Below are 27,250 nucleotides of genomic sequence, written 5' to 3'. Positions count from 1 at the left end.
CCTCTTGTATTTCTCAGCTTGCTTACATCTCCGAAGACCTTGGAGCTAAAATAAAGCAGATCTCATCAGGCCCACTCTGCAGAAAGGCAAACTGAGCCTCTGAGAGGTGAAGTCACTGACCCATGGTCAGCTCAAAGGAGCCCAGCTAGATGGAATCAACCAGAGTCTTTTGAGTTGGGGCTCTTTCCACCCACTTTGCCTCTTTAAGCAGTGACGGGCAGTGTCTCACATGGGCTGGCAACCTCTGCTAAGGGCCCCCAGCCAACCCTGACTCACTTAAAGAAGGAATGGGGCCATGTGCTGAGGGAGGACTTCTAGAACTGGCCCCAAAGATCTCCCCCATGAAAATCCTCCCATGCCTGAAATACCCCCATTAGCATCTGAAACGCTGCCTTGAGCAGACCCAGGTTTTACTGGCATAGCTGACTCCCCAAAGGAGCTTGAGCATCTTCGGGGTCATGGACTGGGATTCCACGGCGGCAAGCCGAGGAAGGCGCACGTGCCCCAGGTTGACCAGGATGACCGGAGAGCACACGTGCTATCTGAAGGGACATCCCTATAGTTCCTGGGGATTGCTGCCCCGTTGGGGATGTGGGCCTGGTGGAATCCCATTTTTTGATCTTTACGAGAAAAGCTAAAAATCCAGATATTCAGGTGAAACCTTCAGATTTGGGAAATTAATTCAAAATCTGTGAAACCCCAGATGGGTCAAACATGACATCCTGGTGGGCCACAGTGGGTATAGCCTGAAGGATCAGACAGTAGAGGAGGAGGACCCAGGAGGCTCCGAGGAGGCAGGGTATGGGAAGGGTGGGAGAGGCCCTCACCACCCCTCCAACATACACCCGGAGGCACAGCTGATGGCTGACCGCTGGACAGGCGGTAGCCCAGGGGGTCTGGGACTGCTCTCCTCCTCCAGTGCATCCTCAGACATTGGCAGTTACTTCGTGGCTGGATAAGCCTCCCTGGTCCTTCTTCTAGATCTCTGATGCCCCTCTGTGCATACCTCTCCCGTCCAGACATGGGGGATCAGGAAGGGTCCAAAGGGCCAGCGTGCACGTGGCCCCCAGTGTAGACCCGAGTAGGGGTGGGGCGGGGCACCATAAGCTTGCCGGTAACCAAGCCTGGGTCTATAGTACTGCAAAGACCGTCAGCCGGCGGTTGCACCACGCCTCTATTCCCCAAGGCTGGCTTTGACCAAGGACACGAGTGCCTCCCCCAGGGAGCAAGGGCCCCCAAACAAAGTGGGAGGATTGAGAAAAGGCCACTTGCGTCTCTGTATAAAGAGCCAAGAGAGGAAGGAGAACGTGTGGTCCACACGCCAGGGGGTTCTGTGGACCCATCCTGGTTGAAAGATACACCTGGGAATCTCACTACATCTGGCTGCTTTGGGTGCCTGTGGTTTAACCGAGGGAGGGGCGGTGGGTTATCGAGGGCCCAGGCGGCTGGGCAGCTGGGAAAAGAACTCGGTCTGCATCCAGAGGGCCGTGACTGAATCATCCGGTTTTGTCCTCTGGTGCGGTCATGGCCACCTGCTCCAACATCATGAGGCTTTCTGGAGGCCCTTCATGGTAAAGGCGTCTGGGGAGCTGTCTCTGCCTCATTTACACCTTAGCGCACAAAGTCCTTAAGGTAGGCCCACCACGGTTCCACCCCGCTTGTGCCAAGGCACAGGCCGCTGGGCTTCTCACACTGTGGCCTGTGGGCCCACCTGTAACACCACTCCCCGGGGTAGGAGCTTGTCAACAGCACCGATGATGTCTGCCACCCCCGACCCACATAATCTCACTCTCCAGGGGTATCTGCGTTTAACGTGCTCCCTGGGAGATTCTTATGACCCCTGACGTTAGGTATTTCCTTCGAAGGGGCCTTCTGAGGTCATCTGGGGAAAATGCAAGGCTCAGAGCCCTCGCCCTGGCTGCGCCGGAAGTCACCTGAGAGCTCCAAACACCTTGATGCCTGGCCACACCCCCGTCCGGGCGAATCAGCACCATCAGAGGTGGGCCCAGGAAGTGGCATTTTTAAAAAATCTCCCCGGGTGATTCTGAAGCACTCGGGGTGAGACTTACAGGTTGCGAACATTCGACCCTGCCTTCCCCACCCCCACCCCAGCAAGCTGGGCTATGCCAGAGTCACGTCTGGAGCATCTCAGGTCAAGATAGAGATCCTCTTGTTTCCACCAGGCTCACGGGCTGAATGCGCCAGGATTCCTCCCCTTTGTGGGGAGAAGGTGGAGGGAAAGGAAGCCCGCGGGACAGTCAGTGGGAGATGGAAAATCTAGGCCAGGCTCTGTGTGTCATTTCCTCCGCAGGGTCACCCTCTTCTTCTTCTTCTTTTTTTTTTTTTTTTAAGTTTATCCATCTGTTTTTGAGAGAGAGCTTGTGCACGTGTAGGGGAAGGGCCGAGAGAGCAAAGAATCCCAAGCAGGCTCTGCACTGTCAGCCCAGAGCCCAATGCAAGGCTCGAACCCATGGACCATGAGACCAGGACCTGAGCGCAACCCGCCCCCCACAGTCGCCAGAAAATGGGTCTCACACTCATCCGCCTTCTCATGCTAAAGGAAGAAAGATGCTGAGCATAGAAAGCCTTTTGCAGAGACATACAATAATCAGTAAAATCTTTCCAGGCCACAAGCCCCTGAGAAGAGGGGTCGGGTTCAGAGGTCTGCTGGTTTGGGAGAAGAAGACAAGACCAAAAACCAGATCAGAGCCCCCCACAAGGGTGTAATGACACTTTAATGATAGGGGAAGGGTGCCCTCCCCGCGGCTTTCCGGAGCACTTGACTGTGGGTGCCACCGGTACCGACTCCGCAAAACACAGCCATGTGCGGAGGAGAAGGGGTGGAGCCGGGCTGTGCCCATGGGACTTGGGGGGCAAAGGCGGGGCTGGGAAGGTGGAGGCTGAGGCTGGGGCTGGACGGGACAAGGGCAAGGCTGCTGTGGGGGTCTTTTGGAGTGTGCCTCCCCCAGGTACTTCTGCTGGTTGAAGCCCCGCCTTCAATGAGGAGGTGAAGGCGAGGGGGGCTGGTGGGGGGGGGGGTCACAGTCTGCTTACGCGGAGCACATCTCAGGGGTCCCCTTTCATTCCCGCGAGTGTTGACGGGCCTCACAGAAGCTGGGGTCATTAGTGGCGGCGGCTGACAGGAACCGTACTTGAGGTGCAGGCAGCCTGGCCCTCCTCCTGCCGCCTCCAAGGCTGCCTTCCCTCCGGCTCTGTAATGATTTGACATCTAAACGCTGAGAACAACGAGGGGGAAGCAAAAGAAACCGCTCCCGGCTGTTTCCTTTGCCAAAAAGTGTAATTGGCACGGCTGGGCGGGAAATGCACAAGCCCCCCCAGGCTCCCCGACCCCCCCGCCCCGTGCTCCCCAGGAGATGAGAGGGGGGCCCCGGCAGCTGCGAGCCTCACCCCGGCTGTCTGCCCGACACACCAGACTGTCCTCAGGGCCCAGGGACAGATGAGCAGAAACGCGGCATCCTAGCCACTGGCCAGTGCTTGTGTGCACGAGCGCAAGAGTCCTGTGCAAAGAGTCCCCCCGCAAAGCCGAAGCCTGTTCCCCCCCGCCCCTCCAACTTCTCCAGGCGCCAGGGGAGCTCAGAGCTCAGGGTCCTGGGGAAGCAGCAACAGCTCCTCTGCAAAGGATGTCAGGAGATTTGCAAACAAGACAAAACTCACCCACACCAGCCTGCAGGAACACGTGCTCAGAGCCTCACCAAGAAGTGCGGTTGACCCCTTGTAGTTTCCTAGTCGTTTTTCCCTCCCTCCTTTCTCCCTTCCTCCCTCCCTCCTCTTTCTCTATCTTCTTCCTCCACTTGTAATTGTTTGGTACACCTTCTCTCAGAGGTCATTTATAATCCACCCACATCGAAATCACACATGCTCCCGAACTCGGCACTTCTGTGTTGGTCCTGTGGCTCTTGCTTCTGCTGGCGGGCACCGGGTCGAGCTGGGCACAAGGACCCTGAGTGCCGGGATGAGAGATCCACAGGCATGGTAGGGGGGATGGGACAAGTCCGTGTCAGGGCCTCTGAGAACAGAAGGCTGAGCAGCTGTCAGAGCGAAGGGGTCCGAGCTCTATAAACGCTGGGGGGAAGCTCTCCAAATACATTAGGTCACAGAGAAAAGTGCCTGAGTATGAATACTATGTTACTCCTTGGGTAAAAATAAAAGAGTGGGGGCGGGAAGGGGATTAAGCAGCAATGGCAGTGTTTTCTTTCTTAAAAATAGATCTGAAATAAATATTGTAATCTGTCAGCATTTGTAAGATCTGGGTGGTAAGTTTGCAGTTACTGTTACACAGCTTTCTGTTTCAAATCTTGTTTGAAATATTGAATAAAATAACAAAACGGGGCAGGGGAGAGAGGAATGGGAGGAACACAGAGGATTTTTAGGGCCGTGAAAATACTCTGTATGACATTAGAATGATGGATATGTGATTACACATTTGTCCGAATGCACAGAATGTCCAACACCAAAGAGTGACCCCCCCCCCCCCCGCCCCGCAAGGCAAACTATGGACTTTGGGGTCATTACAGTGTGTCCCCGTAGGTCCATCCTTGGTAAAAAAAAAAAAAAATGTTACCCTTCTGGTGACAGATGTAGATTATGGGGGAGGCCGTGCATGCATGAGGTAAGCAGTATATGGGAAATCTCTGAACCTTCCCATCAATTTTGTTGTAAGCCTCAAAGTCCTCCGAAACAAGTAAAGTCTTTTCAAAAATAAAAAAAATAAAAAAATAACAAAACTTAAGTGGAGAGATATCTTCTATAAATGCATTTATTCTTGTAAATAATGGCAGCTAACATTTTCATAGTGCTCCCATGGGCCGGGCATATGTTAACTCACTGAATTCTCCCAACAACCCTGTGGGGTAGGTCTCTTATAATCCCCCTGTATAAAGAGGAAACTGAGGCTTGAGAAGTACGGTGTACGACTTAGAACACAACGCTAAGGAAGTCAGAACTTGAACCCAGGCAGCCTGGCCCCAACGTCTATGCTCTCAACCACCAGGCTTCACTCAACAGCCCGGGAAGGTAGAGTCAGGGATGCTGGAGGGAAGTGTACTTTTTACCTAACAGCATTTTGAACTATTCGAATCTTTAACATGTGCACCTGTCACGATTTTTCAAAATGGTATTTTAAATAAATCCCAGTCACTAAGAAATAACAGAATCCTGACAGGCATGGGGCTCAGAGAGATGGAATGGGACGTCTTCTCAGAGGCTGAGGAAATGCTCTAAAGCCACTGCAGAGATAGTCCCTGTGTGGACACAATTCCTGCTTCTTTTCCATGTTGCAGCAGTTCTGGTCCTGGGGCCCCGTCAGCGTCTGCCTGCTTAGCACCCTTCCTCTCCTTCCTTCTGGCACAGACCCCGCACCCTTGCTGCAGGTTGGACATGTGACCCCAGGTGGGCCACGGGGATCGGCCCAGGAATCGGTTCCGGCTCTAAGCCCGGCCAATCAGCAGCCTGCCCTGGGCTTCCCAAGGCAGAAGATGCTTTTCCACGTGGTAATGGGGCTCAGAGGGCCAGCAGCCCCCTCCCGGTGACCGAGTGGTAGAAGTATGAACCCAGAGAGGGAGGGCTTCATTCAAACCCTGGCTCCTCTCCTCTCCAAGCCAGCTGCTTCCCTGCTTTCCCTGCTTTGGTTACATTCCCACTGAGTTGGATGCTAATAGAAACCCACAACTCAAAACAAGGGAAGCCCTGACCCAGTGGTTAAGCGCTCCAGTGGTTAAAGGGATCATGGCGGGGGGGGGGGGGGGGGGGACGGGGAGACTAGAATCCCAGCTCTGCCACCTGCTGTGTGATCTCAAGCAAGTTAGTTAACCTCTCTGAGCCTGATGTGCTCCCCGAGCTCACTATCAAAACCAACTCCTTACCAGCCACATTAAACCAAAACCAGAGGCTCTGGAAGAGGGGGTGCCAGCTGGCAACCAAGCAGCAGAAAGGCAGACAGCTGGCCACTCCTTTTTTGTGTCCCTTCACTCACTGTCTGCCTTGAAAGAATGTCCATGTGACCCTCAGTAACAGCTCTCTGGCCCCACGGCTCCCAGTGGCTTCAGTCAATGGGATCTCGATAGGATGCAGGGCAGGAAGGAGTGAAGCCAGGATATCCATCATATTTCTCTGTAGGGTCCCCACAGGCTGGCTGCATCCCAGAGTGAGGGTCCCTCACGGCTCCTTCAGGGGGCCCCCCCTAGCCCCACCCCTCTGCTGCTGAGGATGATGCCCCCCCCCCCCCCCCGCTCCACTGCAGGGGCAGGAGCCGCCCCACACATTGCTAGCCCCTGATCCTGCACTCTTTCCGGAGGCTCTGCCCACACTTCATAAATATTCCCTCAAATTACCCAGCGTGAGTGTGTGTCATCTGTTTTTCATGGGACCCTGACTAGTTGCCAGTGGTCCTTTTCCTAGTCTCTCCGGGCCCTCATCAGATAAAATCCTGCTCTGTGGAGGGCACTACTCCAGGGTCCCAGCTCTGGCCACTGTCCTCATTTCCCTCCAAGCTTCTGGACTCCAGCAAGCCTGTCCCAATCTGCCAGACCCCAAACCCCCAAAAAGGACCCGCCAATGAGAAGCAAGTGACCATTCACATCTGATGGAGAGTGGTCCGAACAGGAGGCACACAGGGTCACATCTGGGCTCAGGAAATGTCTAGAGAAGCAAGCCACTGATCTCTGCACACCAGAACAGGTACCTGAGAGTGTATATTTATCGAAAGATACATAGAAATGGACAGATGGCACCTGGCTGTAGATACAGGAGCTCCGATAGAGAACCGTGTAGGAACGTGTGTATTTGCCAGCGGCAGAACACGAGGTCTCTACATCTTCGGCCACAACCAACAACACACAAGCGCCTGATCTTGGAAAACCACAGTTGTTTCTGTGGTTGGGTTCCCTCTCCAGAGGTTTCCAAAATGAGAAGGCTGGTTTTGGGGGCAGTCTTTAAATATGTGTGTGTATCTTTCTAAAGAAGAGAGAAAAGCGGAAGGGAGGACCAGAAGCGTATTTTCCTGTTGTGCATGGCAGAGAAGAGGGGACCGGTTCTGGGCAAGGACGTGATCCCACTGGAAAGGCGTGAAAGAGAACGCCAGAAAGGACAGCTAGGGTTCCTAGGTTGGGACGTAAAAAACCACGACAGCCAGGAAGGTCAGGCGTCTGCAGTCCGCTGAAATCCCTTGTAGCACGTTACAATCAGTTAAGGGCAAAATAAAATCAGAATGATACTAAGAGGTAGCAGCTGTTTATCTTCTCGGAGATTTCGAGGGTCTCTGGAAGCGGGCCAGGTAAGGGCGTTCTCCTGGAAGAGACTGGGGTAGGGCACCGTTCTGGCCGGGGGCTCCCCCAGAGCTGGGACGGGCGTGGGCCAGCCTGCGTGGAAACCGCAGCTCGGGAGCCCGCGCGAGCCTCCGCCGGTGGCCAGGCCAATTCCAAACCCAGAGTCATTTCTCGGGTAAAGTTATGCAGTCCTCACAACATATAAATAAAAGTTTAGTTCTGTGTTTCCATAGATCTTCTACATGGAGGCTAGCTGCATATTAGTGGAGTAACAATAATTATTAATAACAATAATCATCATCATAACAATAATTAATAGAATAATAATGCCTGGGGGGGCGGGGGAGGGGGTCCTTCATATGGCAGGGCGGGGCTTCCTGGGGAGGGGTCTATGTCTGGTAAAAGTGGTGGTAATGGTGGTGGTGTTCGTGGTGGTGGTGATGTTCGTGTCTCTGCACCGCCTGGCCGGCCGGGCTCTCGTACACCACCACGGCGGGCAGGTCCCTCACGCGGTCCCGCCCCACGACACTGCCGCCCACGGCCAGCGGCACCTGCGGCCCCCGGCACCCCTGCTGGCTCTCCTTGGCTCGGTGCTTGTGCTTCTTGTGCCCGAGGGGTGCCAGAGTGGGGAGGAGGGCCGGGCTGGCGGCCAGCTGGGCGGCCGGGGACACCGCGGGGGCGGTGGGGCCCAGAGGGGGCTTGCTTCTTGCCCCTCTGGCCACGTGGCCCGCACCCACGCTCTTGCCCTGGGCCTTGGGGGACCTCACAAAGTGCTTGCTCCCATCCTGGGTGCCCCGGAGCCGCTGCTGGACCTCCGAGACCTTGGCGAACGGGGCGTCAAGGAAGTGGAAGGAGCCCAGCTCCGCGCCTTGGGGCTTTCGGTGTGGGACGTGGATGGCTTCTGGCTCATGGGAGCGAGACCGAGTGGGGTTGGAGGTGCGGGGGGGCAGCTCTGACTTCTGGGCCACTGACGGGGAGCCTAGGAACCAATTTAACAGATATTTCATGAGCACCTACTGTGTGCGGGAGCCGCACTGTGCCCCTGAAACCACGCCCACGCCCAGTGCTCCCGGAACGCTAACTTCTGACGGCTCCTCCCGCCCCGCCCCGCCCCGCCCCCCCCCAGCCCCGACTGCTCCTCGCTGCCTTGGAGGAACCTCTCTGGAACAGAACTTTGCCATCTGCTAAACGGGAAGAACTGCTTCTTCGTCGGGTCCTTAAAAAGAATTCATTCCCCTTCCAGGAGACGGAGGAGAAAGACAGAGACCCTGCTACGTGTCCGAGGTCATGGGAACACGAAGGAAATTCAGGCATCTTCCTTCACTTACAGAGGTGACCGACACAGGAATTACACGTGGGAGGAAGGGGAGAAGGGGTGGGGGCGTGAAATGAAGCGGGCCGCCTCTTCATTTATTTCAGCAAGGCGTCAACACATGTCAACGGCTGAGGAAGACAGAGCAGTATGTTGCTAATCGGACAGGGCAAAGGGCCTGGGGTAGGGGCACAGAACTACTGTGTTCATTGCACTGTAGGCCCCAAGATGCTCTTTGATTTTGTTCAGCTTTGTGCACGTGTTAGTCTTTTAAGTGTTTTTAATGTCATCTCCTCCCAGAGGACTCTGTAACCCGTCCAATCAAAGCTGTACCTGCCCCCAGCCCAGGGGCATGATGAATGCCCCCCACCCCACCCCACCCTGCAGGTGTAGGAGCTCCCTTACCAGGCCCAAACTGGGACGTGTAGTTCTCTATCCCGGCGAGATCTAAGTAGTGGTTTCTCCTCTCAATGTTCTCGTCCACGCAATGGTGGTCGCAACCAGACTGCTCCAGACGGCTGTCCCCCTGGAACCTATGACAAGGAAGCAAGTGAGTGGGTGGGCAGCAGCCCCGCCCCCCCCACCTGGGGAGCCACCAGGAGGAATCCTTCTGAACTTTCCATTCATTTCCTTCTGGGTCTTGGGAAGGGGGTGAGGGGAAGGGAGTGGTCATCTCGGCAATCTGTGTCTCTATTTCCTTCCCTGACAGCGGAGATAAGACCTCTTCCGGCCTCCCTGGGCCTTCTGGGAGGACCAGATAGGTATCTGCTTTGAACAGATCCAAAGTAAAGGTGAGAGGTTACTGGTCAAAGCTTCAGGATGCCCCAAAGTCAGGCTGCAAACCATGTGTGCCCATTGCAGACAAGAGGCCTAACTCTTCTTAGGGCTGGAGCCCCAGAGGGTGTGGACGGAAGCTCCCAAGCCATTGCCACAGAGGGTGGCAGGCTCTGTACCCGGCCCCAAAGCCCAGAATGGGCCTTACCAGTGTGTGCGTGTGTAAGAAAGGGGGTGGGGACAGAGGTGCCCCCAGAGGCCACATTTCTCCCACTGCAGGAGTCTGGGTTCCCTGCCTGTCCCCTCCAAGGCTCTCTGATCTGCCAGCCCCACCTCCCTCACCCTCCCCACTCCCCAGCACAGCTAGCCTGCATGCCCGGATGCCTGGATTCCCAGCCCCCTCCCCACAACAAGCCTCGGCCCCTGCTTGGACTGCCTTCTCTCTCTTCCCTCTGGGCTCGTGCTTCTCACATTCCGGCCACTTCCTTTCCATTTCACAACAGGTACAGACACCCCGCCCCTGCCTTTCTGGGCCACTGAGGCCTCCTCTCGCCTCCTATACTGCCTGCCTTTCCTCTCTTCTCTTCCCTTCCCTCCCTGCAGTTAACAAAATAACAACAGGCAGAAGAGAACTGCGGCCTTACAATTTCTTAGCCACGATTCTGAAACCCAAAAAGCCCGAAGACCAAGACTGCTCATGACCTGTCAGGCAGCCACGCTGCCCTAAACGGATGTGAAGGTAGCTGTAGCCTTTCCATCACTTCACGTGGACAGTCCCGCGGCTCCGTGCGGAAATGTCAGTGCGCTAAATCCCAAGGTGCTGCCCAGACACCACACAGAATACGTAACTACGCCGAGAACACCTTGTCTCAAACCCGGCGAATGCTGAATGCCAAAACATCTCGAGCCCAAAGCGTTTGGGACAAAGGAATGCGGACCTATATTTAGTTATTTTTAAAACCTCAGCTTGATTTGTGAGCCTGTCCTCTGAAGTCACTGCCCCCCCCAAAGAGAACACAGTCGGGAGCCCTCCCCGCCACCGCCGCTCAGGCGGCACACAGCTGGCGCTCCATATGTGCTCAGGTGCACTGGGCTGCCGTCCACCCTCCCGCAACCAGTGTACCTGAGCAGGGCTCGCTGCTTCTTCTCCCAGCTGCGCAGCTCCTCAGCGGGCTTGGTCTCCGCTCTGGGCCTCGTGCTCTGCAGGTCTGAGTCCCGCCCGAGAAAGAGCCGGGTGAACGGTTTGCTCTTGCGCCCGCCAGCTTCCTGGCTCTGCTGGGGTTTTCTAAGCTCCCTGGCATGCAGCCCTTGACAAGTGGCCCAGGGCAGCTCACCGTGGCTCTGTGGAAGGGGTTCGCCAAGCCAGGACCAGACAGGGGGGTCTCACGGCTACTTGTCCCCTTAGCGTCTCCCCGGCTAGACTCCCCTCCTCCCCAGGCTCCTCAGCTGACACTCAAGGCCATGCCCTGCCCAGGCTCATCACAACACAAGCCTTCACTGTAGCTGCAGCTATGCCCACGCGCCCCTCCAGGGCTTTGCCTCCACAGGGCCCCCCACCTGTAATCCCTTCCCTATCCAGATCCTGCTCTTTCAAGGACCTGCTCAAATCCCGCCTGTCCACAGGGTCGCTCCCAGCGGAAACCCCCAGGACTCGCTCCCGCTCCTCCCAGGCAGGGGTGTGATCCTTCCGAGAGCTTGCAGCGGACTGGCCCCTGTGGCCCGGGCGGCCCTCCAACCCCTCACCAGGGTGATTGAGAAGGATGCCCTTCTTGCCCTGGCTTCCATCGGGGGCCACGGTGAGTTTCACCCGCAGGGTCTTGCTCGACGTCGGGGAGTGGTTGACGGAGGAATCAACCACCTCGTAGATGGTGTGCAGCAGGCTGGTGATGTCCTGCAGGGGAGCGAAGCAGAAAGGCACCCGGGGCTTCAGTCTCAGTGTCTTGACAACCCAGGAATCAGAGGGCCAGTGAAGCCCCCCGGCTCCCCCAAAGTCAAGACGAAGGCACAAACTTGCACGTGAGAGGTTCATTTGAGAAGGGGTCCCAGGACACAGAAGCAAGGGGGCAGCAAACAGTGGATGCCCCGAACGAGCAGGTATGGCCGTGGCCAACCAGGCTCAGTCCACTTGGGCCCTCGGAAAGACTATGTGGAACCCACCTCGGCAAACTCCCGTCCCTCGGTGGTTGAGAGTTGCCCCCCCGCACCCCCACCCCAGGGATGCTCTAGCCTCTGGGCTTCCGGTCTGTCTTGCAAAGGCTGAGCCAGCTCCCGGGCACCAGAGAAAGGTCTAATGGCGGGCACTGTCCACCACAGCAGCAGGTCAACCTAGAAGCAGGTCAGCGATCTTGCAGGGAAGAAAGGCACCCACAGCACCTGCTTCAGGTCTGGTGAGCTCCTTCTGAATGCAAATGGAAAAGCAGATGTGTCCCTAAAGATGAAATACCCTGGGAGAACTTGAGCAAATCTCATCTCGTCTCTGGGCCTCAAGCTGTCCCCTCAGCCAGAACACTGGTGTCCAACCCATGCTCCGAGAAACATCTCAGACGCTTCCGACCGGCGAATGCAGGGATAAACGGGGTCTCCCTTTGTTCTGGGCATCCGCTAAGGTCGTTTGTCTGAGGCGGGGCTTCCGGCTTTACATGATGTAGGAAACCTCTGGAAGAGATGTCTGCTCTCTATAGGTCAGGCCCACAGAAGGCCAGTTATCTGCCCTGCGGCTCTTCGTAAACATAGACGGGCTCAGCCGTCGCTTCATTCCGTACCCATCAACGGTGCCTCCCACTCACCACAGCTGACTTGCCCTGTGGCCATGCGAGCTGAGTGAGGGTCACCCCAGAGGTCCAGAATCTCCTGCTAAATCTTCGGACTCTTTGATACTGGATAATTCTCATTTAGTTTTTCTCAGCTCCCCACCTCCCCACCTCCCCAGCCCCTGGCGACCACCATTCTACCCTCCGTCTCTATGACAATCCATTCCGGGTGATCGCACGGTATTTGCCTTTTTGTGACTGGCCTTGTCATTTTAGCGGAAAGTCCTGGAGGTGCGCCCACGTTGCAGCACGTGTTAGAACGTCCTTCCTTCTTAAGGCTGAATAATGCTGCATTGTGTGGATGCGTCTATCCGTTCATCTGTGGACGGACCCTTGGGTGGCTTCTGCCTTTTGGCTGTTGTGAAGAACGCTGCTGTGAACACGGTGCGCAAGGATCTCCTCGAGACCCTGCTTTTGGGTGTGTACTCACTAGAATGGCCGGGTCACGTGGCGATTCTGCGCGTCGCTGTTCGAGGAGCCGCCGTGCTGTTTCCCAACTCGAAGCAGTTACATCGTCTCACGCCCCCACCGACAGCACGCGGGGTTGATCGTGCCCCTTCCTCACTGGCACTTGCTCTTTTCGGTTTGGGGTTTGTTTTCAAACTTTTTAAATGGTTTTTTTTTTTAATGTTTATTTATTTTTGAGAGAGAGGGAGAGAGAGAAGAGAGAGAGGCAGAGGAGCCGAAGCAGGCTCCGTGCTGACAGCAGAGAGCCCGACGCGGGGCTCCGACCCACGAACCGTGAGATCACGACCTGAGCCGAAGTCGGACGCTCAGCCGACTGAGCCACCCAGGCGCCCCGTTTTTGATGTAGTCAACGTATCTATTTTTACTTTCGTTGCCTGCAATAACTTAATTTTTTTTTATGTTTCTTTTTGAGAGAGAGAGAGTGTGTATGTGAGCAGGGGAGGGGCAGAGACAAGTGTGGGACAGAGGATCGGAAGCCAGCTCTCCGTTGACAGCAGCGAGCCCAACACGGAGCTCGAACAAATGAACCGTGAGACCATGACCTGAGCCGAAGTCGGACGCTCAACCGACCGAGCCGCCCGGGGCTGATAACTTGATTTTTCACAAAACCTTCTGGGGGGCTGGGCTGGAACATCTGTGGAAGCGGCCAATTTGAGACCCAGGCTTGCTGGCCTGCTCAGCAATCCCACGTCCTCTGGCGAGGCCCACAGGGGACTCCTCCTTTCTTCCCTAGGGCTGCTCTGCACAGCCACGTATGCCCCCTCCCTCTTACCATCTTAGGAAGCCCAAGAAGGAGGCATCAGAATCCCCATTTTACAGAGGAGGAAAGTGACGCCCTCCAACATCATCCCCCGAGAGTCATCCCAAGCCAGGGGGCCCAGGGATTCGGACTCTAGGAACCGGCACGCTCTGGCAATCCCAGCTGAAAAATCAACTCTTGCCTGCACGGGGCCCAGCGCACAGAAGTAGGTGCCTGCGAATATTTATTGCACAAACGAACAGGCGCTTTCTTCCGAGTTGGGAAGCTGGCCCAGACGCCAGCTCCGGGCTGCAGCCGCGGTGAGAAAGGAGCCCCTCTGCCCTCGCACACAGAAGCACGCATGCAGACAGCCGGAGAGTATGGAGGGGACTGGTATTTATAGCCAGGTTTGAGGAGTGGCCTTGGGGCTAAAAATAGACCAAGGGAAACACTAGGCTGGTTTCTCCCTGGACCGGAAGCCAACCTCCTCGCTCCTCAGCAGAAGGAAGACACGATCCAGCGATGCCTTCTCCAGGCCGGGCGGGAGCACCTTCCTTGGAAACCCTCGCTTCCCTGCTCTTCCTCTGGTTGCCAAGGGTAAAGGAAGGCAAGACACACAATCAGACAGCAGTGTCTGCCAGCAGGTTCCTGTGAGGCCTCCAAGGTTGGGGGGCCGGGGCGGGGGGAGGCGACCCTTTTACGGTCAGCACGTGAGGCCCCTCGGCATTTCCGAACCGGAAAGGAATGAAGAAGGCAGCGACCAGAGGCGGCATGGCCTTCACCACTGCACATGTCAGAAGAGAGGGCAATGCCGCCACACCCCTGAGAAGCCCGGCCTGGCTGTCTGCGTGGCCTTAACAAACAGGTCGGGGCCTCCGCAACTCAGCTCGCTTGACCAGGTTTCCAGATTGCAGTGTGTCCCCCTGCGAAGATAATTACATCACGACTGCCATACATTCCCAAACAGGATGGGGAAGAACGGTGGCTCTGACTCTGGAAAAACCATAACCCCTCACACAAAGAACCACAGCTGGAGGGGACGGGGGTTCACCTGGACCATCCCCAGCCTCCACGAGCAAGGTGTCCAGCCAGGAAGGGTTTTCGCTGCTTCCCAAGTACCCAGGCCCCTCTCGGGGGCTTTGCCTGCCCACGATCCCCTAATAACAGCCCCTTGATTTTATTTCATGAGCCAAACGCATGTTCACGTTCAGTCTGTGTGGCTCATGTATCACATAACTTCCCCTGGGCTCCAGAAGGAGCACCTGACCCAGAATAGGCCATCTGAAATATCACAAACCCATGGCAAAAACGACCGGGTCAGGGCCACTCGTGCGAGGCGATCGGAGCCAGTGAAATTCAGTTCTGGAACTTCCGCATGGTGGGGTGGGGGGGTCGCTGAGAGTCTCAGATAGAGGGTAAAATGTCAGCCACCACCTTGCTACTGGCCAGGGGAGAGGCTGCCAGACAATGAAGGAATACAGAGGAAACAGAGCCACGAAGACAGCTAGTCCTGACGACACTGAGCCTCTGGATCCAGCCGTGCCTGAAGTCACTGCCCTGGACCACACTGCAGTTACATGAACCAATATATTCCTTTATTATTATATTATTATATTTTTTTAACCTATAGCAGTTTGCTGGGATTCTGTCACGTATGTCCCAAGGAGTCCTGAATTATTAAAAGTCACTCATGGTTCCTTCACCCTGTTCTAACATTCCTTAAGCCCCGGCTGAGGAAGAGACACCCTTTTTTCCAGCCAGGTCTCCCCTCTGGCAGCTTCTCCTGCACCACCCACAGAAAAGAAAACCTGCAGCCCTGCACCAGGTAGGGAGACAAGACAGCAAAGCTTCTCTGGGCACACCCCTGATGCCCTGGCGAGCCAGAGGCGGCCAGCCATGCTAATCTCGGACCCCTCTGCAGACCTGTAACGGGGTCACACGTCTGGAAACCAGAGCTTCATGAGGAGGGAGACGATGTCACAGAGGAACAGTAGGAAAAGAAATAAGGAGGCCAAAGGGGTGATGCCAAGGTCCAGGGTAAAAGGGAGGCAGGGACTGCAAGAATTCAGACCAGGTCATGCTCTTGCTTAAACTAACCCACCAGTGGCCTCCCTCAGCACCAGGGCTCAAAGCCAGGGCCTGCCCTGCCAGCTCCGGCCGCAGCCATGTCTCCTGGTGAGCCCACCGGTCTCCTCCGGTTCCTTAAACACCCGGAGCACTCCTGCTGGGTCCAAGCCCGGGACTCTGTCCCCACAGGCAGGCCTCCCTAGACACACTGGTCCCTCTCTGTCGCACTGTTTACTTCCTTCACTGAACACGTCACAGCCTACGGTTGCCCTGTGATTGCTTGGGATCTGCCTCCCGGAGCAGCTGCCAGAGCCACAGGCTGGGAACTCTGTCTGTACTGTCCCCCCTGACCTTGTCCTCACACCTAGGGCACAGTGGATGCACACAGTGGGTGCTCAATATTCAGACAGAGGCGCGGGAGAAGGGTGAGAGGCACACAGGGAAGAGAGAGGTGTGGCAGGAGGGCCGAGGGGAGAGACACAGGTGTTCGGAGGGAGACGGGTGTTGAAGAACAGGCCTGGGACACGGCCGTGCACAGAGCCGCTGACACAGCCCTCGGGGCTGGGGGTGCTCGTTCCTGTATGGGCACAGGGAGGCCCCACCTGGCCTCTGTGTGCCCCCCTGGCCCCAGCTCCCGGGCAGACCGGCTGAGGTGGGAGGTGGCCTGGGGTGGTCCCAGCTCTGGGACTACAGACGGGAGGAGGCAGGACCTCAGGCACCTGCTTCCTGACCTTCCCCTTCTCTAGTGGGAGCAGCGCCTGGCCTGAGTCCCAGGGAGCCGGCCACCCCTTCCTGTCACCTCTGCCCACTCACCAGGCAGCTCTGGGACATTCCTCCAGGTCTCCCTGAAGCTCCAGCAGCCTTGCTCCCCTCCCCACGCCCCACCACTGCCCGTCAGGCTGCCCGTGGGAGCAGGACCGGCCTTAGGAGAAGGAGAAGGGACAGGAGTGTTTGAGGCATGGCCAATGGCCCCGTGCCTGCCACGTGCACTCACCTCACGCGTGACCTTGCCATTATTGTCAAAGTCGTACAGGGTGAAGGTCCACTCCTGCCGGCTGTCCTCTTCCACAGACACGTCACATTGTAGCTCCTGGGCACGAACAGACAACACACGGGCGTGGCTGGAGCGCCCAGGGGCCAGGTTCTGGGGCTGCCACCTCCCTGCTGCTCTCCCCAGACCTTGTGTGAAGGAAGAGCAAAATGACCGAGACATGAGGGGTCAGAGGGGAGGCCAGGCTGGGCACCGGAGGTCTGGCCCAGGGAGGCATGCCCACAGGGGTGCCAGACAGCATCTGGGTCTTTGGAGGCAAAGGAAACACCAGGGGTGTGAGTCAGGGGTGTGAGACGAGGCTTCTTTGTGGCCTCAGGGAAACTAAACCTGGACCAAGGGACAGAAGTTATTGGAAGACACAGGGCCCAGTAATGAGAGGCTATGGCAGGACTCCCAGGGTGGACACCTGACCTGGAAGGCAGGAGAGGGTGAGCATTAAAAGGTAAAGCTCCAGGTCAGCCCCAGATGCCAGCCAGTGCTTAGCCCTCCACAACGGTGTGACCCTGGGCATAGCTTCTCTGTGCCTCAGTTTCCCCTCATATAAATCATGGAAAAGGACAGTACTGTTCTCCTAAGGCTGTTGGGAGCATGAAGTGCCCCGCCCCACATCCCCTCGGCTTTCCCCTGCAGCCATGGTGGACAGTTCCCTGACCTCCCACCCCAAGCATCCAGCTTCTGTGTCTGAGTCCCGGCTGCCCTGGCGGGGATCCACCCATCAACCCACTGGTATTGGCTTCCCTCCATTCCTGCTCCCTGGGATCACCTCCCAAGTCCTTGCCTCAGGGTCCACCGTGATGGAACTGGAAAAGCGTGGAACTGCTTGGCACATAGAGAAGTCCAATTAATGGTAGTAGCCGCTGTGGTCTTTGCGGTAGTGCTAACATAGGATGTACGTAATGTTAACAATGACTTCGTTATCATCGCTCACACAGCCCAGCGTGTCTAACCACAGGGACCTGAGCTGGGAGGTGGTGAGCTTGGTCACTGGCAGCGCGTATACAGGGGCCAGTGGAACACCACATAGAAAGTTCTAGAAAGGCGGGCTATTTTGGAAAAGAGAGCCACAACGTTCCATAAAAACAAGCGACGATGCTCCCAGACCACTCTGTGCCACGTCCTGCCTCCGCTCCCCTCTCCTTTTGCAGGAAGACAGGCTCGGCGCCCCCAGAGAGGGGTGGTACCTGGCCTCTGAACGCAGGCAGGAATGTGCCCGAGCACGGCGTCCCTGCCCCCAGCCTCTGCAGCTCGAAGCCAGTTCCCTCCAGCAGTCCTCGGGCGGCCCACGCTGAGTTCAAAGTCGGCCTTCCCTCAGTTGTGACATGCCCGTCTGATACCTGCCAAGTGGCCACTCTGCTCTGCGAGGCACCGTTTCATGTAGCACAGCACTTGCCCTGCACACACACACACACACACACACACGCACACACACGCACACACACACGGCGGTTACCCGATTCCTTCTCCCTGGCCCTTGTGCTCAGCTCCAAAGACAGCTCAGGGCTGAGTAACTATCCCTACCCCCACCTCCCTCAAGCTCTGTCATGTGCATTTTTTTGTCCCCGTGCCCCCATTACTGGGACTTCTCAGGTGAATCCTCCTCATGGGCCCTGGCTGAGTCCCAGGCAGTCGACCCGGCCCTTTCCAGAAACAGGCCTCCAGGGAAGCGAGACATCTAGGTCTGAGCCTGCCCTCTGAGCTGTCGACCACGCCCGGAAGACACTAGGGACGCCGGTGGGCCCCGGGGCGGAAGCTGACAACCTCAGCTCCCCGACCAGGTTGTGCTCACCCGCCTCAGCTCCTGCGTTCGGCGCCCGCTGTGACCTGTCTTTCACCCTCTCCTGTGTCATCCCCCCGAGTCCCCACTGTCACCGCTCAGTACAACGCAGCTTGTTATTCCCACACAACGTGTGGCACCGGCAGGCCTCTGGGCCTTTGCTCCTGCTATTCCCTCGGCCTCAAGTGCTCTCCTTACCCCAAAGGCTCCGTGTCATGACCTCTCGCGACTCCTACTCCTGCACTCAGAGGCTCCACTCAGACGCCCGTCCTCTCCAACCCGTGCTTGCAGCCACCGCTGCACAAAAAGTCTGTCACACCGCATCCCTCCAGCCTGACTCAGGTGACCACCCCCTCCGCGTGCTCCTAGGTCCCCATCACATCGCCGGCTGTGCAGTTACTGGGTCTGTCCCCTGTGAGGGCAGGAGCCCTGCCCAGTTCACTGCTGGGTCCCCTGGTAACCAGCAGCTGTCAATCAAGCTTGGTCGGAAGGAAGAAGGAAAGTGCTTCTGTGAGACTGGACACCCTTTTAAGCACGTTAGATGCATTAGCTCACCATACTTACAACACCCCGATAAGATGGATACTGCTCCTACCCCCCATTTCAGAGGTGAGGCCAGTGGGGCAGTGGCAGAGCTAGGATGGGAACCCTAGCCTCCTGGTTCCAGAGCTATTTGTGGTCTCGTGGAGGAAAGTAGAGAAGGAAGAAGGGAGGGGGAAAGGAGGGCAGAGAGAAGCTTCTGGAAAGCGCCGTGCCGATAGGCCTGGGTTTTGCTCTCCAAGCACCTGGCCCTCCTCGGTGCAAAGAAGGAGCTTAATACCCTGTTTGGGATGGGGCAGGACAGACAGACTGCAAGTTCTGGGAGGGCATGTTCCTTGTGCTGTTCACCACACAGGGAAACTGAGTCCCAGATAGGGTCAGGGACCTGCCTAAGGCCTCCTGCCCCCTGGGCACCAGCCCATGATGAGAACAGGCCCCAGGAGTTGGACAGGAATTGTTTCTCTCACTGGTGAGGAAATCTGAGGCCCAGAGAGGGAGGTGGTCACCTTGTATAGTAATGGCTGCACCCCCGTCCATACTCGCGTCCTTCCCCCAGGCCACCGGGCCACAGCCCAGCGGGGCCCTCTGGCCACCACCCCACGCTGCACGGCTAGGGCTCAGGGCCGAGTGGGGTGGCAGCGGGGAGTCCTCAGGGCCTGTGCTGAGCTGGGGCAGCCCCAGACGTGGCAGGACAAACCTCCCACAGAGGACCGCTGTTCACACAGGAGGTGAAGGGCCTTCACATCTGGAAGGGCCGCAGCCTCCCTCCTCGAAAAGTACCACTGAGAGGAGAAAACCCTTCTCTCCAGAGTCCGCGCCAGGAAAGGAAACTTACTTCAAATTTCAGCTGCTTCTTGGGACCCGGGCAAGATTCACTCGCCTTCTCCCTCCTCTTCTCGTCTCCACTGGCCAGCCCGTCTGTCTTCTCGGGAGGCAGGGCCACTGCGGGGACGGCAGGGGAAAAAGCATGAGGACAGTCCCCAGCAGGGCCGTGGGGCCCACGTACCCACCGCGGCTTTGTTCCGGGGACCATGTGCAGGACCGCCAGGGTGCCGGGCCCCTCCTGTCCCGCCTGTGTGGAGGCCAAATGACTTTGTGCTCTCTGGGCTCTGATAACATCCAGGGCTGCCCGAGGGCAGACCGCTCCCAGGATGCATCTGTGCCAGCCTCTCAGATCACCCAGTGGGCCTCTCAGACCTCCATCCCCTGCCCCAACTTTACAGCCCAGAGAAGCAACCTGCAGCCGGCCAGGGCAGTGCCAGACCACAGAGGGGGGTCGCAGACCAGGGCCGCTTTCCACACAGTCCCGCTGCCTTCCCTGCTGACATCCCGGCCTCCTCAAAGACGCCGCCTGCCTGCGCCCAGCACACCGGTGCGTGGTCAGGAGGAGTGAGGGAAACGGGGAGCGCGGTGCCTCTCTCAGCCAGTCCGGGGAGGTTAGTCTCTGCTTGGGCCCGGATCCTTCTGACACTATGTGTGACCCAGGGCAGGTCACAGAACTTGTCCAGACGTCTCAACTAGTCTCCCCCGCTGTGACACGGGGATCGTAACAGTCCCCTCCCCAGAGGATCCCTGTGTGGACTGAATGAGCTATGACTGTGAAAGGCCAAGGGCCTAGGGCCAGCACACAGGGTCCTAGTGATTAGTAGTGATGGAGGAATGATGTCCCCCCCTACCCCCCGCCCCGACTCAATCTCTTGGGAATCAGCACAGCTGTTAGCGAAGTTTTCTCAAAACTGAGGCTTCTGGAATACAAAAGGACACAGAAGCATCCTATCAAACACAGGCAGCCTGGGATGGGGAGCAGGACAGGGAGGGAGGAGCTGACGATAAGGACGCTCGGGTCACCCGTCCAGACAGGCGGGGACAGGAAGGCCGTGGCGGCAACCGACTGACCTGGCCCCATCCATAGCTCCCCTCCTGCCTGGGCCTGAGCGCCCCCTTCTTTCTGTTCACTCCGGGCACACCCAGAGAGACGCGGGGAGCCCCCCGGCCCGCGACGCCCCCACAGCAAGGCAACCATTCTCTAGGGCTGTCGGGGCAACCATTCCCCAGTTGCAGTCGCAGACCCCAGCTCCCTTCTGGTGCTTTCACAGAATGCAGCCAAGGAGGACATAGGGAGCACTTGATGGGGGGAAGGCGACCGACGCTGGCTGCTTCTGATATAGTGGGTAAGACCAGGCCCTGCCCTCCCTGCTCCTCCAAAAGCAGAGACCGCAATGGCCAGGAGGTGTGCCACTCCAGTGTGACCCCAGCCCCGGGACAGTCAAGTGGGCAACCAGCCAGTGACCCGAGGACAGCCGAGCACACGGCCTAGGCCACCCTGACTCCCCCGTACTGGCGTCCCGCTGGGCCAGAGCAGCCGCCACCATGGAACCAGACAGGGTACAAGGCAGAAGCGCTTCTACGAGGCGACAAATAAGTAGGCACTGCTGTCACCTCTATTTAAAAGAAGGCAAAGAGGTCGAGAGGCTTGTCTGAGCAAGTCGGGGAGCTGGGTCTCTCTCCATGCCCAGCCGTCTGCTCTAGGAGCCCCCCAGCACCTCCAGGGGGTGCCAGTGAGCTCGGCGGGAGTGTCCTGGTTGTGAGGACCGATGTCCTGGGCCCATGTCCTGACCCTGCAGCTGACTGGCCTGGGCAACTTTGGGGTAAGGCGCTGGACTTCTCCGGATCTCAGTCTCCTCGTGTGTAAAATGGGCATGAGACGGTTTCTTCCCCACAGAGTTATGGGGAGGAGGGGGGCACGGTGAGAAAAGTGCCTGCTTAGCACAGCAGCTTACGGGCGATAGTTGCTCAGTAAACGCTGGCTTTTGCAAATGATGGAGATGACCCATGAGCCCTGCGGATAGCCCAGATCCCAGTGCCCCCCCTCAGCCCAAAACCGCCCCACTGGAGAAACCACGGTGCTCTCCTGACCTGCAACATCTTCTTTTCAGCCCCCCTGCAGGGCGGGGAGAAGAAAGAAAAACAAAGGCCAGCCCCATCTTCAAAGCTGCAGCTCCCTCCACAGAGGTCCCGGCTGGAGATGTAAGCCAGCCAAGCTTATCGAAGCCAAACTTCAAGTTCAAAGAGAAGTTATCAGAAAACCACCTTCAGGTTCAACATTGCCTTTCAAGTTCCACTTGATAAAACCCAAAGAAAAGAAACCTCTGTCCCTGCTCTCTCCTTTTCTGGAGCACCCCTCCCCAGATACAGGCCCTCCTCCCTTCCCCTCCCCTCCTCTCTCCTCACCCGGGGCGGGGGAGGGGGGGATGTGGGAAAAACGTCCCCTCCACCGCTCACCCTCTTTATGTGTCTTCTCCAAGGACGAGCGTGGTCTGGATTGCCTTCTCTTCACCAGGGGGTCCCTTATCCCATCCCAGCTCAGAAAACCACCCGGACACCCATGGGGCTTGGCCACCAACGGGCGGGGGGAGATTGGGAGCCACCCTGCCCCAGAGCCCTAGGGGCCGGGAACAAGGACAGTCAGCACCCTTTGTCCCCACCAAAGGCCCTTCACCTGGTCACTGTCCCCTGCCCAATGGCCAGAGGAGGTACCAGAGAGCTGGTCAGAAAGCCTGGCAGACCCCAGTGTCAGAGGGAGGGACTGGAACTCCTGTGAGTTCTACACCCGCAAGTGAACCCTCTCAAACCAAACAGCATCAACTAGCCCCCGGCCCCACCTGCCGTGTGCAGAACAAACCGCCCTCTATCCATCAACCCCGAGGCTCATGGGCAGGCACAGCAAGGGTAAAAGGTGCCCACCTCAGGCTGCCCAGGTCCCACCAACCAGCAAAGAGAATGGCATTTTTGTCAAGATGGACTTTGGCTCCAGATTTTGAGCCCTTTCTCTGTCTCTTACTCCTGTTCAGCCCAGCGGATTTTTCCCCCCAGAGATGATCTTTTGGGGGGCATACTTTCAGAGGCACTCTGATCACTCTTTAATCATTCACAGTAACAGCAGGCCATCCGGCTAATTTCAAAGAAGAAAGGAGGGCTGGAGGAGAGGTAGGAGAAGAAGGAAGGAAAGGGATAGACTAAGGAGGAAAGCAAAGCCTTCCAGTTCAAAGACTCGTATTCTGGGTTCATATTCTGGGCTCACAGTGTCTGTGAAGTACTTTGGATGAGAGAGCAGGACGCCCTGGGAGCCAAACCCACCCAACGCCTATTTTTGTAAATAAAGTTTGAGTGGCACACAGACACGCTCATGTGCACCGTGTGTGGGTGCTTCACTCTACAACGCAAAGTTCAGGAGTCACGACAGAGACCGTATGGCCCATAAAGCCTAAAAGATGTACTCTCCCGGCCCTTTATAGAAAAGATTGCGGGGGCGCCTGGGTGGCTCAATCGGTTAAGTGTCTGACTCTTGACTTCAGCTCAGGTCACAATCCCACAGTTCGTGAGATCAAGCCCTGTGTCAGGCTCTGTGCTGACAACGAGAAGCCTGCTTGAGATTCTCTCTCTCCCTCTCTCTCTCTGCCTCCCCCTCAACAATCAATCAATAATCTTTTTTTAAAAAAAGAAAAGATGGTGAACTGTACTTAGGTAAATGCAGCCCTCCCTCCCCGCTAGGGTACCCTGATAAGCAGGGTGCAGGCTGGATTTCACCTGCTGGTCACCTGCTTAACTGGAAACTCTTGTGCAGTACACAACCTGCCCAACCATACACAGCAGGCATGGAAGAGAGAAAATGTCAACTCTGCTTTCTTAAAACCAATTCTCAGCTCAGATGAGTCTCAGGGGCAGTGTGTAAGCTCCTTCTCCTCGGAAACTACTCCCTGTCCTTCCTCACACCATGGCTGCGAGGAGCCTGCTGGCTGTGTTTACCAGATGATGGCTCTCTCCCACATTAGCTCCCAACCTGGCATCTCTCCACCCCCAGCAACTGCCAGATTAAATGCATTACTTGACCATCTTCACCCGGCTCCCTTTGATGTTCCCTTCTCAAGCTTCAAAATACCTTTTGGAGGGAGATCAGACAGCATTAAACAGAATTACTAATTAATTAAGCAAAGTTAAATTTTAAACACTGTTTGTTGTGTTAGCCAAAAGCCTGAACAGAACAGACTTTTTTCCTCCACTGAGATCAAAGACAGTCTCTTCCCTGTCCCTCCCCCAGTTTAAAAAGAAGAGGGGGCTGGGGAGGAAGAGAGGGAAAGAAGAGAGTGCAGGGGAGCGTCAGTAAGCAAGGAAAGACCCAAGTGGGGGCGATCTTTGGGGGTGGCCGTGGGGTCTAGACTCCCAGCCCTCACCCTGCACCCCCAGTCCCAATGGGAGGCATCAACAGCTCATTTGGGACTGCATGCTGGGAGAGCCACGGTCACTTTCTCAAGACTGTTTAGCCTGGCAAATAGCAGTGACCCAGGGAGCCGGATGGCACAGCCCACCCAGCCAGAGCTGCTGACAGCCGGCGCCACCCAAACAGTGTGAGACTCAGGCTGTGAAATAAAACAGACCCGCCCTCCCGCAGCCCCACCCTCCCTGGCACCCAGGTAGGACCAGCACCTCAGCGTTCTTCCCCAAGGGGCCTGGGCTCATCCGAGAAGCAGGTTGTGCACTGCACAACTCTAGGGGATTCCGTTCACAGGCTGGACCCCAGATGCCTGTGTACTGCTGGTGACAGTTTTCAGACAGACGGCAGAAAGGTGTCTTGAGGGGGGCTCCTTTCTCCAATTTGCACAAATGCATTTGTTACGCGCAGAGCACGGTCTGTCCCCACCTGGACTAGCCCTTCATTCTGCACAATCTGATCTGGGGTCTCTTGACAGCTTCACAGGAGCCTGCCACATGCCGGCAGGCAGACTGCAGGTCTCATGGGAGCCAGGGTCCTGCTGGCTAGTGCCCCTGGGATGCCCAGAGCACACAACACGTACCACCCATGCACAGGGCAACCATCCCACCCCAGTGTGCTAAACTGCACCAAATCCCATAGGCAGACACAAGGAAGGCTGCATAACAAACACGCCATAAATTCTGGCCTGATTGAGACTAGGAACTGGAGGGAGGAAGGGGGTGGTTGAAAGAGGTAGGTCTGATCCTGAATCCCATACTTAGGCTAAAATCCCAACCCTGGACGATATCAGCAAATGCCAGCTTGCTTTAACACAATCCGGAAAGGCCTGGTTGATAATAAACTTTGGAAGTAGGGGACAAGTCTGAAACACAGTTATGACTACATCAACCCCACCAAAGACCAGAAATTACTAACACTCAAAGGCATGGCTCTCTTAGCCCGGTTACCTGCCACGTTCTTCCCAGTTGATACGACGTAAAGATTTAACGCAAGCCAGCGCTTCCTTGCCGGAGGTTGGACCCCCGCCCTGATGTCCCCACAGGCCTTTCCCAATTGTCCATGTACAGATTATCTGCCGCAAATATTTTAGTCTCAGGGTGGCTCGCCAGGATGTTTCTGACTCCCCAGCCCTCCGCCAGCAGCTGCGAGAGGGAATGCAGAGGAATTTTAATATTAGCCTATGCCAAATATAATTAGGCGCGTAAATCCGTTGCCAGTAAAAAGAGAAAGGTATCATATGTACATTCCAGGCCAAATGGTTTCTTGTGTTATCTGCACGAGGCTCTCCTTAGGGAGCAAGGATCCCAGAGACACACAAATCTGTCTGTCAACGAGCGCAGCCGCGGGCTGGTGGAGTTAGTGGGTGTGTGCGTTACTCCATCAGGGCCTCTAAGTAACACCAGGCAGGATAGGTTACTGTTTGCATCTTACCAAAGAGGAAACTAAACTCAAAAAGCAAAGTGGATCAAGCCACTTCCCTGCCGAGATCGATCTGCCCGCCACTGTCTCTCAGCCCTGTCTCCCCACGGAATCGCTTTCCAGTTTTTGACCCGGCCGTGCTCTCACACTGTTATCCCCGCCAAGAACGCCTGTCCTGGCTCTCCAGCTCCTGCTCACCCTTCAGGTCCTCAGCTTAGGCCTTCCAACCTGGGAGATGGTGCCTGCATACCCCCGGGGGCTAGGTTAGGGTTCCCTGCTCAGTGACACTGTCTTACACCGCTGTTATCATTACTTAGTTCATCCTAGCTTCTCGCTGTGGCCCCAGAATAAGGTACAGTGCCTGTCGCGCCACATCAGGTCCGCCAACACCATCATCATCATCGAAACGACAGTAAGTGGCAGCACCAGGATTTGAACCCAGAAGGGATAGAAACAGAAGAACTAAAAGCCTGGTTTCCTGACTCCCCAGCCACTGGTCTCTCCACTCTGTCACACAATCGTTGACACCTGTTCCTGCCTGTCTCGCAACCATGCTCCTCCTTCTGAGCATCTGGGTTTCTTCCGGTGGCCGCCCCCCTCCCATCCCAATCCACACGGTTTACAGAGGGCTGATTCGACTCCAGCTTCGGGGGTGCACCCAGCGCCCAGACCCGACATGGTATATTTCATCCCGATGGCCACTGTGGCCGCTCCTTGGTCAGTATAAAGGGAGAGTTCATCCTGAAGCCAATGGAGTGAAAGCTTGCGGGCCCCTCACTTGCGTGGGGCAGGCCCTAAGCAATGTGTTCACATGCTCACTTGGCTTTCTGACACTTTCCAATTAGGTATTTTAACCTCAGTCAGCTACGACCCCCGTCTCTTCCCATTCTGACTTCTGTACATCCTCTTGTGTCACACAGTTGGGGTGAACACAGGCATTTCTGGAATCGAGCTAAGGGAGGGCTGAGGTGGAGATACAGGTATTTAGGTTTAACAGGACACATATATAATCTGGTTCAAAGTTACAAAAGGATCATACAAAAAAATAAATCCATAAAAGAATCATGTGTTTCTTTTCTTAAAGAAGGCCCCCAAGCCGGATTAAGTTCGGGTCCCACAAAACCTAGATCCACCTGTGCCAGCAAAGTGAGAATCACACTTTTGCAAGACGTAGTGAGACTTGGGGGCTCTCTTTCACCTGTGATGGCTGAGTTCATAGAATGTGAGCACCTAGAGCTGGGTAGCCATCCCTCCCACCTTAGCAGGACAGACCAACAAAGGGGCGGAGGGCACCGGTGATGGAGAGGGAGGAGAGAGGACGGGAGGAAGGCAGGGAGAGTATGTGCGTGTTGGATGACACGGTTTGAGCTCCCAGATCCAGCTGGCCCTTTTTGGGCAAAATCCACCCTAGAATTTTTCAATATCATGAGCCAAAGCTTCAGCAAATTTGGGCTGAATGTCAAAAGAAGCCAAAGAATCCTGACTTAACTATCCATCACTCTGAGCCCCCGCTTGTCAGGAAAAAACACCACCAAAACAGGAATTGACATGATGAGTATTCTCCAAGGTGGCTTCTGGCACTTTCCACCAGCAGGTGTCTACCCCTTCCTGAGACCTGAAATGCCAGCCAGGGTGTTTCTCTTCACAATCCTGCCTCCCCAGGGTGCACTTTACCGTAGGGAGAATTTCTTTAAGGACCGGTTGTGACTAAGGGGAAAGAGGAGAGGAAAAAAGAAAACAA

At 56.4% G+C, this 27,250-nt stretch overlaps 1 protein-coding gene across 1 annotated transcript in view; it reads right to left on the bottom strand.

Annotated features, from left to right (window-relative positions):
• Window positions 1–6,292: 6,292 nt before the first annotated feature.
• Window positions 6,293–27,250, bottom strand: part of NKD1 (NKD inhibitor of WNT signaling pathway 1) — an 82,166-nt gene continuing 61,208 nt past the window's right edge. The window contains exons 5-10 of the mRNA XM_042919336.1: window positions 19,654–19,760; window positions 16,448–16,543; window positions 11,113–11,260; window positions 10,493–10,577; window positions 9,001–9,128; window positions 6,293–8,262 (exon numbers count right to left, since the gene is read on the bottom strand). Coding sequence (XP_042775270.1) covers window positions 7,673–8,262; window positions 9,001–9,128; window positions 10,493–10,577; window positions 11,113–11,260; window positions 16,448–16,543; window positions 19,654–19,760 — 1,154 coding nt within the window. The 3' untranslated portion in view covers window positions 6,293–7,672. The remainder of the gene's footprint in view (window positions 8,263–9,000; window positions 9,129–10,492; window positions 10,578–11,112; window positions 11,261–16,447; window positions 16,544–19,653; window positions 19,761–27,250) is intronic.

This window comes from Panthera leo, chromosome E2, assembly GCF_018350215.1.
Source record: "Panthera leo isolate Ple1 chromosome E2, P.leo_Ple1_pat1.1, whole genome shotgun sequence".
NCBI classification, from domain to species: domain Eukaryota; kingdom Metazoa; phylum Chordata; class Mammalia; order Carnivora; family Felidae; genus Panthera; species Panthera leo.
The sequence above is the reverse complement of the archived record's forward strand: the minus strand, read 5'-3'. Positions and strand labels throughout refer to the sequence as shown.